General features: G+C 42.8%; 2 protein-coding genes across 4 annotated transcripts in view; one reads left to right on the top strand and one right to left on the bottom strand.

The window, feature by feature from the left end:
* The window catches only part of NF1 (neurofibromin 1), a 206,496-nt gene that overhangs the window by 141,773 nt on the left and 47,349 nt on the right, over positions 1-17,374 (top strand). For all 3 annotated transcript variants that reach the window (XM_066578842.1, XM_066578839.1, XM_066578844.1), the window contains exons 36-38: positions 12,928-13,360; positions 13,857-14,197; positions 15,975-16,177. In XM_066578842.1, the coding sequence (XP_066434939.1) occupies positions 12,928-13,360; positions 13,857-14,197; positions 15,975-16,177 (977 nt within the window). The remainder of the gene's footprint in view (positions 1-12,927; positions 13,361-13,856; positions 14,198-15,974; positions 16,178-17,374) is intronic.
* Positions 4,807-11,595, bottom strand: EVI2A (ecotropic viral integration site 2A). Its single transcript, XM_066578826.1, has 2 exons — positions 11,368-11,595; positions 4,807-6,842 (listed from the first exon to the last, which is right to left on the bottom strand). The coding sequence occupies exon 2, from the start codon at positions 6,815-6,817 to the stop codon at positions 6,068-6,070; it is 750 nt and encodes a 249-aa protein (XP_066434923.1). The 5' UTR covers positions 6,818-6,842; positions 11,368-11,595; the 3' UTR covers positions 4,807-6,067.

Here is a 17,374-nt window from a genome sequence, read left to right as displayed (position 1 = left end):
GAGTTGGGACCCATTAGCTTTTCCTATTTATGACATAATCAATGCCCGTGCCAAATTTCAAGTTTCTATGACATCGGGAAGTGAGAGAATTAGATTTTGTACGTAAAATGTGGACGCTAATTCTTTTGCGCTTAGAATTGAACAATCGAGGTGGGACCCATTAACTTTTTCTATTTATGACATAATCAATGCCTGTTCCAAATTTCATGTTTCTATGACACCAAGAAGTGAGAGAATTACATTCCGTACGTAAAATTTGGACGCAAATTCTTTTGCGCATAGACTTGAATAATCGAGTTGGGACCCATTAGCTTTTCCTATTTATGACATAGTCAATGCTCGTGCCAAATTTCACGTTTCTATGACACCGGAAAGTGAGAAAAATACATTCCGAATGTAAAATTTAGACGCTAATTCTTTTGCGCATAGAATTGAATAATCGAGTTGGGACCCATTAGCCTTTCCTATTCATGACATAGTCAATGCTCGTGCCAAATTTCACGTTTCTATGACACCGGGAAGTGAGAGAATTAGATTCCGTACGTAAAATTTGTACGCTAATTCTTTTGCGCATAGAATTAAATAATCGAGTTGGGACCTATTAACTTTTCCTATTTATGAGATATTCAATGCGCGTGCCAAATTTTAAGTTTCTATGACATTGGGAAGTGAGAGATGTAGATTATGTATGTAAAATTTCGACGCCAATTCTTTTGCGCTAGAATTGAATAATCGAGTTGGGACCCAATTAATTTTCCTATTTTGGAGATAATCTATGCTTGTGCCAAATTTCATGTTTCTACGCCATCGGGAAGTTGGAGAACTTTTGGCCAGTCAGTCAGTCAGGGCTTTCGTCTTTATATATATAGATTGTGTGTGGTATGTAGTGTGAATAAGATAAGATTCGAGTATATTTGAGAGATGAGACCTTTTGCCTGCGGGTGTTTAAGGCAAAAGGATTCAAAGGGGGTGAGGGTGTGCGGAGATTTCGTATTTTTCAATAAGGAGGACAGCCAGTTTTTTAACTGTAAATAGCGGAATATTTCCGAGGATGGTATGTTCTTGTTTTTCTGTAGGATGGGGAACGTAGTCACGCCTTCCCGAGAGAGTAAATGGTGAACCTTAGTAATTTCTCCGTGTCCAACTTTGAAAAGCTAAAGGGGAGTCATGACCTGGTGGGAATAGCGGATTACGTAAGAGTGGTAGCAGGGGTAGATGAGTGGATTGCAGATTCCCGGAGTATTTTATGGTGTCCCAAACTCTGAGAGAAAGTTTTATAATTGGATTAGACATTGCGGGCCTATGAGTCGGGGAATCCACAATAGTGAATCTATCGTGAGGGGGTGGATTTCCATGGCCTCTATGAAAAGCCAAAGAGGGGCAATAATGGTGGAATGTAGGGAGGCTAATTGGGCCACCTTGGCTGCCTGGTAGTATTTTGTAAGCTGTGGGGTTCCCAAACCTCCTTGTCGCCTATGTCTGTACAAAGTGGAACGTGATACTCTGGGGATAAAGTTATTCCAGATAAAGCGGAGGGTCATCTGTTGAAGTGTTTTCAAAAAATGCCCAGGAACCTGAACTGGAAGAGCTCTAAAAAATAGAGAAGTTTGGGAAGGAATGACATCTTTATGGAGTTCACTCTTCCAATCCACGATATGTGGTATCGGTCCCGTTGAACTTTAATTTTTAGGAGGTGGTATGCATCTTCCTTTTTTTCTTTTTAAGCATGGGTCACACTTTTAGCCACTAATATCAATTTTTATAACATGCAGCCACATTCATCTTACTGTAAAAATTTATTTTGCTGTGTGCTGGCGATTCCTGGCCTCTACCAAATTGCCCCTTAACCCTTTCCAATCCAATGTCGGGCCTGCCCCGACATCATAACTTCCCTCCACAGCTCCAATGTCGGGGCAGGCCCGATACTGCAGTGCAGGAGTGCATCTGCACCCGATCATCAGACACATCGGGTGCAGATGCACTCCTGCACTAGTCCTCATCGAGGACCCCCGAGGAGAAGGCAGAAAGGGTTTTTAACCTTTTCTGCCTTCTCCTTTACACATTACATAGTGCTCAATTAGCCCTATGTCATGCACGAAGATTCCGGCCGGCGATCACGTGACCGCCGGTGTCACCTGACCCCCAGCGGTCACATGAACGCCGAGCCGGGAGCCTGCACCATGGGGGTGGGGGGGGGGGGGGCTGCTTACCTGACCGGCGTCTTCTGCATTCTCCCCCCTGTCTCCCAGCTCGGCAATCATGTGACCGCTGGGTGCCACCTGACCCCAGCGGTCACATGATCGCCAAGCCAGGAGGCAGAGGGAGAATGCGGAAGACGCCGGACAGGTAAGCAGGCCCCCCCATGGTGCAGTGAGCATCTGCACCCTCCTGAACTCTGTCAGATCAGGAGGGTGCGGAGAAATGTATTTTTTCTCATCCATTCTTACCAGCTCCAATTTATTTGGAGCTGGGGAGAATGGCTGAGAAAAAATAATTGGATTGGAAAGGGTTAAACCATGTACACCAAGCTTAATGCTAATGAAGGGTTTCTTTATTTTATATCCAAATGGTTTTACTTTTTATCGAAATCCTATGGATATAAAATAAAGAAACTCTCTTTGCGTGAAGTCTTAAGTACTCTCCTATCCCTTTAGTCTTTTGTCTAGTATCAATTTGAAATCCTTTTTTTTTTTGTGAAAAATACACTTTGGTCAAATTTGCTTGGAGGTCCTTGTGTGTATCGAGTGCTGAATGACATTTTCAGATGTCCGAAAATTACATGCGTATAGGGGTTTACTCTGACCTTTTTTATTTAGTAATTTTAGGTTTTATGTCTTCATATCAAAAGTGTGACTTGTCCTGGCTGCAAGAGGCACTGAATGTCCAAAAACTGCTGGTAGCGAAAGAGTTACATGGGTCAGTTATCGTCAAACTTAGCTTGTTTCCAGTATATCCATTGTAAATTCAGGGGATGATCAACGATGAGTGATAAATGTAATCGATCGTGCTCATAGGGGAGAATAGCTCAGCCATATAGCATGCAATGGAATATACCACAAATTTTTTTCTTTTAGATTTGTACAGAATCTGACAAAAAAAGACCCCATAAGACTTAAAGGGGTTGTCCCGCGCCGAAACGGTTTTGTTTTTTTTTCAACCCCCCCCCCCCCCCCCGTTCGGCGCGAGACAACCCCGATGCAGGGAAGTAAAGAAAGTTTACCGGAGCGCTTACCTTAATCCCCGCGCTCCGGTGACTTCAATACTTACCGCTGAAGATGGCCGCCGGGATCCTCTGTCTTCGTGGACCGCAGCTCTTCTGTGCGGTCCACTGCCGATTCCAGCCTCCTGATTGGCTGGAATCGGCACGTGACGGGGCGGAGCTACACGGAGCCGCTCTCTGGCACGACAAAGTGCATTATTATGGCCATACAGAAGTGTATAGACCCACTTGCTGCCTCGGGACAACCCCTTTAAAAAGGGTTGTCCAGTTACCTGAAAATATAAATTGAGGCTAGTCTAGGAAATGTGTAATAAAATGTAAAATGAGATGAATGTTCACTCCCTCCAAATTGCCCTTAGACGGTACGTGACCGCGCGTGTTATGTATGCCTCAGCTGTTTAACCCATTAAGGACCAAGCACAGTAAATTTACAACGCTTGGTCCTGGGCTTTAAACCCAGCCGATAGTAAAAATGTGGTGGAGATTTAAAACCCCCGCTTCGTTGTCAGCTGTTAGTCACAGCTGATAACCTGGAGGAAAAGGCAGGAGAGGTATTTAAGATGCAGCTCTCAATAAGTGCTATGTACTAAAGAGTGAAAGTGGAAGTATAACTTCCACTACATGAGCCGGCAATCACGTGACCACTGGGATTCCCTGCTACAGCAGAGCTGAAGGGTCATACTAGACCCTGACCAGCTCTGCCAGTGACTAATGTCACCGAAGGGGATGTTTTCTCCTATAACTGGGGCTCCTATGGATGCCCCAACTGCAGTGGGAAAGTGTCAGATAAAAAAAAAAAACTGTGACTGTCCCCCAGAGGTCTTATATGGCATCATGAGGGACATAGATGGTAAAAAAAATAATAATTACATTCAAAAGTAAAACAAAATTACAGAATAAAATAAAAATATATACATGCAAAGGAAAATAACCCAAAGCAGACGCCAACCACAACAATCGCCGTATGCACCCTGCAATCCATAACCCAAAATATTTATATATCAAAACGCCCGAAACAAAATGAAGAACCCATTCCCATACTTTTTTAGCATAAATATATTAAAGCTAAAAAGTATAAATATTAAAAAAATCCTTTTTTCTTTAGCTTTTACCTCCAATAAAACAAAAAAACGGGGAAAAAAATATTAAAAATATAGCCCTATATGTCACAGAAAAAAACTGCAGCAAAAATAATTTTGGTAGTTGAAGGAAAAAATACACGGCAGTTAAACCACCACATGTGTAAAATCCCTAAAAAGTGTCTGGTCCTTAAGGGGTTAAAGAGCATGGGTAGTGTCACATTCTGTCTAAGGGATTGGGTTATCTGGAGGGAGGTCACATGATCTGAAGACAGGATGTTCTGCTACAACTAATGAATGCGGCTCTCCTTGTCACATGACCATTAGGAACAGGTGGGGGTCTGCATCCAAAATGAACCGCGTGTATCACATACTGCCCGCACTAACATCGATTAGAATTTTAGCAGACCAGGCAACCCTTTTAAGACCTTCCTATACATGTGTGGCCCTTTTTTTCCCCCTGAAAATAAGAGTAATTTTTTTTAAATGTATTTTTTAATTAGCAGTTTTTATAATATACATACATTTAATACAGCTGATATCCGCCAGGCGTGGAGTAGGCTCGACTACTGAGCCCACTTCATGAACACACACCACACTTGCAGCCCATGATGGATATATCCACCAATGGTTTAAAGTTAAAATTGTATTTCCATCTTGGACATTTATGGCATATCCAAAGGATGTGCCATACATATCTATCCCTTTAATAAGGACTCCATTCTGGCTCGACTCATCATCATCCTCATCATCCAGGGTCTGCATCTCTGAAGTTACTGGAAGAATGTAACAGTGGTCGGCTGTTCCTGTAAAACCAGTCAACCTTTTAGACTACATGACACAGCCAGTAAAGAAATTACGAGGGCAAGATGGGAATACCTCTTTAAGTACCTCTTGCAAAATAAAGCGATTTTTCTTTGCACTATCGCTAGTACAGAGAAAAAAAGGCTTTTTTTATTCAATGCATCTAAAACATAAAACAACTTTTCAGATGCTGATAATCAATATCCTACTGTCTTGTGTATAAAGCTCCTATGCGGAGCAGTTTGTCTCCATGGTTACAGACTACAAACCATGCTTGTCGTCTCATCCTGCAGTTGTACAATGTAGCTTTTTTTACACTAGTACCCTGCTGGTGAGGAAGAGAAGTATAGACTGTAACCATTGAGATGCACTGGTTTTTATAGTAGCTATATACACAAAGCCATAATATATTGTTAAGCGTATTTGCAAAATTGCTTAGTGTTTTATTTAAAGGGGCTTTCCAGGACTTTGCTTTTTGATGACCAATCCTAAAGATAGGTCATCAGTAGTTTGATGGGAGTCTGCCGCTCAGGATCCCTGCTGATCACTGGGCCCTCTGTCATGGCCGACAGCCGTAAGCAGACTGCTTTGTCCATATTGCAGCGACCTGGGTTGCTATGGAATGTGTAGCTCCCATTGAATTCAACCCCCACTGATCAATTATTAATGACCTGTCCTGAGCATAGGTCATTAATAGAAAAGTCATGGAAACCCCCTTTAAGATGCATTTGAATAATAAGAGTTGGTTGTAAGAATGTACACTTATATATGTCTTATATGTGGTTTACAAAGCCCTTTTTTGTCATAAAAATGCAATCTGAATGTTTTTCTATGATCACACTGTAAATAACAGCCAGGATGGATGGATGGATGGATGGATGGATGGATGTAACACCATACATCCACTTCAGATTAAGAGGATGTGATACAACTTGGTAATGTGAATGTGATCAATTGCATGTGTTTACACTTCTACTGTGGATATGGCTGTCATTGTTGCACTCTGTAAGTCAATGTTCTCTTCTGTAGCCTGTAGCGCAGGAGTTTCCATCAATTTGTGTTTCTCCTTTTCAATTGTGCTAGTATCTCCCAAGGAAATCTCATCCATGGTCAGATTGGCTTCTTGAGCTTTCCTCTGCCACGTTTCCATTCCTGATGGCCACAAAATGCTTGATGCGCTTAGAAAGTCTCCGTTGCTTCTTGCCTGGCGCTTTGATTGCGTTAGTTTTGCCTTTAGACTGGATACTTTTTGCACTAGCACCACAGTGCATATGATTAACATTGCAACAATGAACACTAACACAGCAATTATAACGACACATATTATTATGCCAGTCTTATATTTCTCGTTAACAGTACATGTTGCATTGGCCGTGATGTTTGGGGTATGGGATTTGACAGTATGGTTCCTTTTGGTTCCTCTTGGTTCCTTACTTGTTCTTTGTTGGATAACTGTATAAGGAACTCTTATCAAAGTGGGTTTACTTGTAGTTAAATCTTGCCCTTTCAGTTCCGGAAGCCTTTTATATGTAGTGTTCGTAGCATTGCCTTCATGCAATGACAGGAAATGGTTTGGAGCATCAGATGTGTTCTTCATTTCAGTTACTACTGCTTTATCAGTGGGGCTCTGCAAATAGCTGTTGGCTACTTCTGCTTTACAACTGACATAAAGAAAGAGTATCACAAGACGCAGTGAAGACTGCATCTTCCTCATGCGGCTCTCTTAACTCTCTCGTTATCTGCCAAGTAAAGAAAACATAATCAACATAATAGATATTGAAGCAAAAGTCACCGAGGAACTGAAGCATCATTACTAGAGATGAGCGAACGTACTCGGATAGGCACTACTCGTCCGAGTAATGTGCCTTATCCGAGTACCGCTGTACTCGTGCAGAAAGATTCGGGGCGCTCCGCTGCTGACAGGTGAGTCGCAGCGGGGAGCGGGGCAGAGCGGCCGGGAGAGAAGGAGAGAAAGATCTCCCCTCCGTTCCTCCCGGCTCTCCCCTGCAGCTCCCCGCTCCGCAGCGCGTCCCGAATCTTTCTGCAGGAGTACAGCGGTACTCGGATAAGGCACATTACTCGGACGAGTAGTGCCTATCCGAGTACGTTCGCTCATCTCTAATCATTACTCAACTGAATATTCTCTAAAGTTTTAAGAAATGCTTTATTTTAGGGCTTAAGCATGTGAGCCTTTCTAGAGGAGGCTCTGGGACAGGCACTTCTGACCTCACACCACCAGATCCAATCCTGGCCTTGACTGACAATATCGGAAATAGAATAATAGGTCATACACCTTTCAGTTGGCCCAGTTTATTCATACTACCATGGTGAACATTGCCAACAACTCATGATACATACAAGTTTGCAAGCGTAAAGCTCCAAAAATGATTCTAGATCCCTAGAGATTTGCTTAAGCTTTTCTTGTCAAAAGCTTGGACTTGACTTTGTAGGTACCTTTGCAGGTATAACAAAACAAAAAATGTGAAAATCAAGTAGGTAGGACTTAATTTAATGCTTCGGCATCTCTTATGATACCTATAACTATGGACCACTAGTGTGTATGATGCCGGCCAAGAATTGAGTTCAGAACATTCAACCAATGATGACTGCACACAACCTCCGTCTTCTAGGTCTCCTTATGCAACATCCTGAAATACAATGTATTTGACTCTTGGTCTGCTGCTGGACTGTCAGTTATTCATACAGACAATACGTATCTGTCTGTGCGGAAGTAGGTGTATCTGATGTGGGTTATTGTGGTCATACTCTGTACTGTCTGTGATTGAGGGAAATTTCCAAGTTGCTGTAGAGAGGTTTCAGCAATATACCTGATGCTGATCGGAATCAGGCTGCTATTATATTAGCCTTTAATGCTTATGTAATAGTGCTAAATTGCCGAGCCAGCCCAGCAACTGTTGGGAAAACGTGAATGCTGGTGCTCGTGTAATAGCACCCGCAGGCAATCTTCACACACGGCAGATATGCTACAGATTTTGCGCTGCTGAAATTGTAGCAGAAAATTCTGCAGAGTTTACAGAAGTAGGCATATGGGAGAGATTTCAAAAATGTCCTTCACAGGCTGCGGAAAATTTCGGCAATTAATCCACAGCGGGTTTTTTTTGTTTTTTTTTAAATGCTGGGATTTTTTTCAAGCCCAAACAGGTCTGTTTGTGCTGCGGATTTATGCTATGGAATTCCATCCTTGAAATACAAGGGTTAAGTTCCTGATCAGATCTACCTAAAAAACTGCAGCCAGGTCCACACCGATTAGGTGCGTATTTGGCCACTGCACTTTTTCAGCGTAATTGCTGAGGGTTTTCCATTGCAGATTACCCGCAGCGATTACACTATGTATATAGATGGCCTTACACTGGAGTGCACAGATGGGGTCTCCCCCTTCTTTTGGTTGTCTCGTTTAACCTATATAAAGTGCAGATTGCTCTTCCAAGGCAAGCTGCCCTAACCCCTTGACTGGCAGGTTTCCTACCACCCTGTCGTGCCCACCAGGGCAGGTTTTTTAAAATGGTCTAATCATTGAATTTCAACTAGTTTTGCAGTTGCGTCTCAAGAGCCATAACTTTTTCATTTTTCCATTGACATGGCCATATGAGGGCTTGTTTTTTGCGGGACAAGTTGTGATTTTTTAAACAGGGGGGAGGAAAAAAAGAAATGGGGAAAAAAGAAAAAAAGGGGCCATGTCATTAAGGGGTTAAATAATGCATTAACTTCCTTCTCTGGGTCATTACGACGCATGGATACCACATGTGTGATTGTATTTTTGATTTTTTACAAAGTAAAGGGAGACAAGTGTTTTTTTTATTTTTTTAATAATTTTTTTACTTTTTTTTTTTTACATTTTTAACATTTTTTTTATTTTTTTTTGTCCCTTTAGGGGACTTCCACAGGGACCCATCAGGACCCCTGATCACATTCCAGGGGTCCGATGGTGACAGCCCTTTACATGCTGCAGTGACAGCCCTTTACATGCTGCAGTCACATAGACTGCAGCATGTAAAGGGTTAACACAGCAGAGATCGGAGGTTTTCTCTGATCTCTGCTGTAAGAGCTAGTACCTAGCTGTCCTCTGACAGCCAAGCACCAAGCTCTCCCTGCCACAGAGACCATCGGCTTGCTTCTGACAAGCCGATGGTCTCTATGGCAACCTGTAAACAAAGCAGGAGGTTGCCGACATGTCGGCAATATCTTCTGCTGGTTTTTCAAAGCCCTTGCACTGCTCTGTGTGGGTCTGTGCAGGCAGAGCACACTGTCACAGCTTGTGGCATTGTGCTCTGCAGCTCCCGTAGTGATACATAGCCCGGAAATCTTCCGGGCTATGTCACTATGAGCAGTGGAGCTCGTCACGGAACTTTTCCGGGCGTGCCACTCAAGGGGTTAAACGAGGCAATATCGCCTGAATTCTCACTGAATGCAGCGAATTCTATCAATAATTGTCCCATGTACATGTTGCCGCCAACCGGGCACTTCGCAGGAAATTACTCACCTGTTGGAGTCGCCTGCGGGGCTAAAAACCAAGGTTCAGCGCAACACTTAATTAGACTTTAGGCTGATTTACCCGCAACTATTATCGCTCAAAATTGGTCCAAACAATGGCTTTTAAGCGATAGTCGTTGAGTGTAAATGTGTGCCCATCATGCACATATTGTGCACTCTTCGTCCATCACGGAGTTCAGCTCCGCATAAAATCTGTGGTCCCTAAGACGAATGGCATGCCGTGTTCTCCGTGGGCAGCGCTGATAGCATTGTATACAGCCTGGCAGAACAAAAGTGATGTATTTAGCGAACACACCGCCTGCTGTTCTCTAAATACATGCAAATGAAACTAGTTAGCTATTAATGGACTGATTAGCCCATTAGTACCTAATGCAAAATAATCGCTCAAAACTGTCAGTTTCTGATGAATTTTCAGCTATCATCTTTGCGTGTAAATGGACCATTTTTTCCCCTGTATTACGAAATATTTTTCCAGTCCAGACAGAACCTTCATAAAATGTGATAAATTGTCCCCAGCAGTTAATGTGTTAAATATGATACTACTTCCTTTTAATCAAAGATTATCACGCTGCTTCTCTGAACTCCTGAAATATATGTTAATTGTTAACCCTTTCTAAGGGCTCATGTCCACGGGCAAAATGTGATTTAAAATCCGCAGCGGATCTCCCGCGCGCGGATCCGCACCCCATAGGGATGCATTGACCACCCGCGGGTAGATAAATACCCGCGGATCGTCAATAAAAGGCATTTAAAAAAAAATGGAGCATGAAAAAATCTGGACCATGCTCCATTTTCATGCGGGTCTCCCGCGGGGACGGCTCCCGCGGGCTTCTATTGAAGCCTATGGAAGCCGTCCGGATCCGCGGGAGACCTAAAATAGGAATTAAAAGCATTTACTCACCCGCAGCGGGCCGCGAAGCTCTGCTCTTCCTCACGGCCGCATCTCCCTTGCTTCGGCTCGGCGGATGTGCCCGGCGCATGCGCGCGGCACGTCGGCGACGTGCCGCCGGCGTCAGGAATTCATCCGCCGGCCGAAAATGAAGATCCGGCCGTGAGGAACAGCTGACCTTCGCCGCCCGCTACGGAAAGGTAAATGCTTTTAAATTTCTATTTTCAGCGCTCATGTCCGCGGGGCAGGAGGGACCCGCTGCAGATTCTCCATGGAGAATCTGCAGCGGATCTGATTTTCCCCGTGGACATGAGGCCTTAGTGGCACATAATGATCTCTTTTGATTTCCAATGACTTTTGCCTCTTTTCTGAAGATGACTTTTTTTGACCAAGTAATAGTTACAACACCTGGTATTACTTGTAGCGATTGCTACATTATGGTCGCTGATGCATGTTTGTTTCTGTCATTCATTAATATGAAATAATTCGGTTTACTAACTTGATTTTGGATTTTAACAAGCCATGAAATTTGGCATTGCTAGCTTGTTGTCCCTTATACTGTCAGACAGTATAGATTCATTTTACAGATTGTTGAAATTAGTGATTTGTGATTGTTGTCAGTAAGAGAAGCCAAGTCATCTTGTAGATGGGATACTTTTAAACGGCTAACAAGAATGCATGTATTTTTGTTAGCCATTAAAAGGTATCCTATCTACAAGATTACTTGGTTTCACTCGCTGAGAACAATCACATTTTGCTCTACTGGCTAATACCGAACTTTAGTTGATTCCTAACGAGGTGCCTAGATATATCATTAACGGACTGAAATAATTACTCAGAGGAATGATAGAATCTCTGCTCACCTCAATGGTGGTCTTCGCTTAGCGCTTTGGTCAATCCGCGATGCATAGAATTCACAGTCTTCCTTGCTCTTGATATTTAGTGCTCTGTAGATTGCCTTCTTGCTGTTTCCTTAGTGTAAAACCACAGATATGACAGGCTTCCTGTTTCATTTTTGCTCATGCTCAATGCCTAGAATAAAGACCTACCCCCTTGCCTTGAGTAAATAGTCTGTAGGTGTTGTCATCCACTAGATAACGTTTATGGCGGAAAGTTGTTAAATGGATTTTGTCCTTTTTACAGCTAGCAGAGAAGATTGGATTATGAGGAGTTGTTTGTGTGTCAGTGCTGAGTCAATAGCTATAGGTTAGGGAAGTGGGGGGCAAGTAGGATCTTGTTACTCTCTAAAAATCACAGTTCTATGCATAGCACAATGACACAGTGCTACCATTTCTCATAATTACGTGGTGTTCCTTCCTCTTTAATCCTTTTGTTTAATATATTGGATTGTGTACTGGGTGATTAACAGGAAATGAAATGCTGGTATACAATTAAATGAGCCTGCAGATATATAAATCAAAAGTGTGTATGTGTGAGAAGTGGTTGGGTATATGGGTAAAACGGAATGATACAAAATAAGCAGTGGAGTCCTTGTGTATTACAAGCACTTCTAATAGTACATAGCTGCTTTGTGCATGATCAAGTCAGTGCATACCTCATAACTGTGGCGCAGAGTGCTAAGGGCTCATGTCCACGGGCAAAATGAGATTTAAAATCCGCAGCGGATCTCCCGCGCACGGATCCGCACCCCATAGGGATGCATTGACCACCCGCGGGTAGATAAATACCCGCGGATCGTCAATAAAAGTGATTTTAAAAAAAATGGAGCATGAAAAAATCTGGACCATGCTCCATTTTCATGCGGGTCTCCTGCGGGGACGGCTCCCGCTGGCTTCTATTGAAGCCTATGGAAGCCGTCCGGATCCGCGGGAGACCTAAAATAGGAATTTAAAGCATTTACTCACCCGCAGCGGGCCGCGAAGCTCTGCTCTTCCTCACGGCCGCATCTCCCTTGCTTCGGCTCGGCGGATGTGCCCGGCGCATGCGCGCGGCACGTCGACGACGTGCCGCCGGCGTCAGGAATTCATCCGCCGGCCGAAAATGAAGATCCGGCCGTGAGGGAGAGCAGAGCTTCGCCGCCCGCTACGGATAGGTAAATGCTTTTAAATTGCTATTTTCAGCGCTCATGTCCGCGGGGCAGGAGGGACCCGCTGCAGATTCTACATGTAGAATCTGCAGCGGATCTGATTTTCCCCGTGGACATGAGGCCTAAGGCAGAAGAAATGCAGTTCTAAGCTCTCGCTCACGACCTGAAGGTTGCAAGTTCAACCCCTGCATGGTTCAGGTAGCCGGCTCAAGGTTGACTCTGCCTTCCATCCTTGCGAGGATGGTAAAATGAGTACCCAGCTTGGTGGGGGGTAATAAATAATAATTACCTGAAAGCGCTGCGGAATAATTTGGCGCTATACAAATAACAAGATTAATTTTATTTATTTATAACTTCTGGTTTCTGTTTCTTTCAGGTTTAAGACAGGTCAAATTAATGGTGATTTACTGATCTACCATGTCCTTCTGACTTTAAAGCCATACTACGCCAAGCCATATGAGATAGTGGTAGATCTCACACACGCTGGGCCCAGCAATCGTTTCAAGACAGACTTCCTTTCGAAATGGTTTGTGGTTTTTCCTGGCTTTGCTTATGAAAATGTGACAGCCGTTTATATCTACAACTGTAACTCCTGGGTGAGGGAATATACAAAATACCACGAGCGGCTATTAACTGGACTAAAAGGCAGCAAGAGGCTGATTTTCATTGATCCATCGGGAAAGTTGGCCGAGCACATAGAACACGATCAGCAAAAACTCCCAGCTGCCACACTTGCATTGGAAGAGGACTTGAAGCTGTTTCATAATGCACTTAAACTGGCCCACAAAGACACTAAAGTGTCCATAAAAGTAAGTGGTGGTTTATATAATTAATTGTAATTGTAACCCTTCGAAGAATGGGATGGCGTTTATACATTTTCTGTTTACATACTTCTGTTCCACACTTATAGAATTGAAGATGCTGTAGGAACTGTGTAGTAGAAAGCTACTGTTAGCATAAGTTACAGCTCATACATGATCTAGAACTATATCAAAATGCTAACGACCACCTGTCTGTGTGATTTACATGTGGTGATGTCACCCTCATGTGATCAGTCACCGGGGCTCTGAGCTCTGCTCCTGATCACATGACGGGGATGTCCTCACAGGTCCTAAAACATGCAGAGCCTGACAGCAGCCGTGTGCTTACAGGACCTGTGATGTCAACGTCACGTGATCAGGGCCAGAGCTCAAACGTACAGACTTCATGCACATTTCTCTTGGCAATAACATTCCTTTTTATTAGTATATATTTTCATCTACCTTTGATTCACTGATTGTATGATTCTTTTTTTTGTCTCTATAGGTTGGTTCTACAGCTGTCCAGGTCACATCGGCGGAGAGGACGCGTGTTTTGGGACAGTCTGTGTTTTTGAATGATATTTACTATGCGTCTGAAATTGAAGAAATCTGTTTAGTGGATGAAAATCAATTCACCTTAACCATTGCCAACCAAGGAACCCCACTCACATTCATGCATCAGGAGTGTGAAGCCATCGTCCAGTCTATAATTCACATACGGACTAGATGGGAACTGTCCCAACCAGATTCTATTCCCCAACACACTAAGATCCGTCCAAAGGATGTCCCGGGAACACTACTCAACATTGCATTACTTAACTTGGGGAGTTCCGATCCAAGTCTACGGTAGACATTTGTTTTATTTTTCTCATCTGTATATGTATCTTTACACATAGTAAAAAGTAATATAGCGATATCTGTATTCTGTTTAGTCTCTTTGCAAATGCCGTTTCAGTTTTGTTGCTTTTAAACACTTGATTGATTTATGCAGAACTCTGTTAGTGACGTCACGCAGGTTTTGTGGCAGCTTTTATTTTAGTTCAAATCTGACATGGATTCAGCAGGAAGTACAAGTCCTTTCTTAAAGGGAACCTGTCACCTTGCCAGAGCACCATAAACTAAGTTGTGGTGCTGTTGGAGAAGATGACTTGGAGGTGGGTGATGTATTTTTTATACTCGCCCACTTCCTGGTTTCTGCGGTGTTTCCCTCTGGAAAGAGCTAGATTTCTGTACGCCATGCCCTATACAAGTCTATGGCAGAGTGTGCATATGGGATTCTGAAACCACCCCATGCCTTCTAAAACTACCCTAGGGGCTCACTGAAAAAAAGCCACAGGTGTGGAAAATCAAAGGGCTTTTTAGCACTACGTATTACACGGTTGAGATACGCCCGTGTCAGTGAGCTCTAAGAGTGGTTTCACATGGTAGTTTTTATTTATTTAAAGCACCAAAGCATTTTTTAATGCAGGTTTTTCAGCCAAAGTGGATTCAGACATAAAAGTATAAGCCCTTCCTTTATATTTCCCATACCTTTTGAATCCACTTCTGGTTTTGGCGCGAAAAAAAAAACTGCAGCATTTGTCCGAAATTCATTGTAAGTGAAACGGCCCTTAAATAACCCTTGACCTGTCAGGACATGTTCATGCTTGCATCTACTAAAGTAATGCCGCTCAATCTGACATCAGATTTGGAGAAATGCAACTGCAGACTGAGCGGTATAGTGACTAAGGAAATTATACCGGACCTAATCGGTATTGTGCTCAGGTCCTATTAATTAGAATATGACCAATGTTAGATTTCCGCTGTAGCACCCAGCGTGCCTTTTCATCTCCCCATGCCCATTATCAGATGAGACGGGAAAGCTTTAATGGCTTTAAACTTTGAAGGGTTTTTCACCACTACACTATTAATGACCTGTCCTGAGCATAAGACATCAGTAGTTGATTGGCGGGGGTCCGCTTGGGGTTCGTGCTGGTCAGCTTATTGAAATAACAGTGATGCTGGGGTAAACACTGTTGTCATTTTAATCTATACCAGGTACAGCGCTGTACATTGTGTAGTGGTTGTGCCTTGTATTGTAGCTTGGTCCTTTTTGCTTGAACGGGGACTAAGTAGCTCTCAAGTAATCTGACTGATGTATGAGATGACACAGATGTGAGTAGAGGCTTCTGCGCTCGCACACGTGTGTAGATAGGTTGTGGGAAAAGGTTTGGCTACCTGAACCTCCTAAGTTTAGAATGGGCGGATATTTCTGTGTGGGTCTCGCAGAGGCCCACACAGAAATATCTCACCCGGCGCCCCGGCTTTGCTCTGCGCATGCGCCGGCAGTGGTCCCTGCAGGGGCTCAGATCGGGTCCCGCTGCGAGAATTCTCGCAGCGGGATCAGACCCGCCCTCTGCAGGCGGCTTTTAATGAATCTTTCCCCACAAAACTATCAATTTGCTTGGCTGCTGCCTTCAGCTTGGACAGTGTGTGCAATATGACAGGTTTCCTTTAAACTGTTTGCGGCGTACGTATTTATAAATGTTTGCATGTAATTAGATGTGTATTTATTTCACCTATGCAAAGTTCTGTTGAAAAAATTTCTGGATAGTATTGACTTGTGTACTGTATTTTTTTTCAGGTCTGCTGCCTATAACCTTCTGTGTGCCTTAACATGTACCTTTAATTTAAAGATTGAAGGGCAGTTACTGGAGACTTCGGGTCTTTGCATCCCAGCCAACAATACACTTTTCATCGTCTCCATTAGCAAGACGTTGGCAGCTAATGAACCACATCTTACCCTAGAATTTTTGGAAGAGTGCATTTCTGGCTTCAGCAAATCTAGTGAGTACTTCATCTTGATCGTGTTAGTAGTAGTACAAATTCCAGTCCTGTTTGCATATGCAGCATAATTTAACTTTCCATGCCACAGTCTTTGCCATTTCAATAGCTTTACAATCGTTTTTTTTGTTGTTTGTTTTTTGAGATAATATGTTTCTAATGGCTTAAAATTATTTGTTACGGAAAGTTTTCGCAGTCAAGCTAAATTTTGCGAGATTTGTTTGTAATTTCTAATCATGACCTGTTTTAAAATTATTTCAGCTTTCATTTGAGATGCATTGTATCACCAAAAAATATTGCAAAGATAAACTTGGCCTTAAAACCTTTTGCTGCTGGGGAACTTTCATACTTTTTGATGCTCATAAATTAAAATTTAATTATAGAAATAAAGAAGAATTTTATTATGCCCTCGTAGGCATATATTTTAAGACAACTAGCACGATGTGAAAATACCAACCAACACTTCAATGTTCATGGGCAGTTTGTGCAGTTTTGCATCAAAACATAACATTTTGTGTAAAAGCAAAAAAAAGAAATTAAATTCTGACCCAGGCTGAGCTTAAGATCTGCTATACTTTCGGAAAGAAAAGTTCAGGATGCGAAGAATTCATACACACCCCTTATGCCGTTGTCTACATAGCCATAATGTCATGTGTGTACCAGAACTAAATCGAGCCAAAATCTCTAATCTAAATAGGTGCAAGTAAAAAAATCTAAACTGCTGCAAAATTAGCAAATGTTTTGCTGGTTCATAGTGTGATTAGATGCGTTACTGCTCTGGTCACTACGTAGTTGGAAACACCAGAGTGCCTGAATGTGAGTGAGAGAGCAAATATCCTCCATGGTAACCTGGTGCTATCATGAAGTGGTTCACATGATGTCCTCTGTGAGTTGTTCTGGTCTGAATGTTAACCCCTTGAGTGGCGGGTTTCCTACCACCCTGTCGTGCCCACCAGGGCAGGTTTTTTTAAAATGGTCTAATCATTGAATTTCAACTAATTTTGCAGTTGCATCTCAAGAGCCATAACTTTTTAATTTTTCCATTGACATGGCCATATAAGGGCTTGTTTTTTGCGGGACAAGTTGTGATTATTTTAAACAGGGCGGAGGAAAAAAAGAAATGGGGAAAAAAGAAAAAAAGGGGCCATGTCATTAAGGGGTTAAATAATGCATTAACTTCCTTCTCTGGGTCATTACGAC

The sequence above is a fragment of the Eleutherodactylus coqui genome, chromosome 1, assembly GCF_035609145.1.
Source record: "Eleutherodactylus coqui strain aEleCoq1 chromosome 1, aEleCoq1.hap1, whole genome shotgun sequence".
NCBI lineage: Eukaryota > Metazoa > Chordata > Amphibia > Anura > Eleutherodactylidae > Eleutherodactylus > Eleutherodactylus coqui.
The sequence above is the reverse complement of the archived record's forward strand: the minus strand, read 5'-3'. Positions and strand labels throughout refer to the sequence as shown.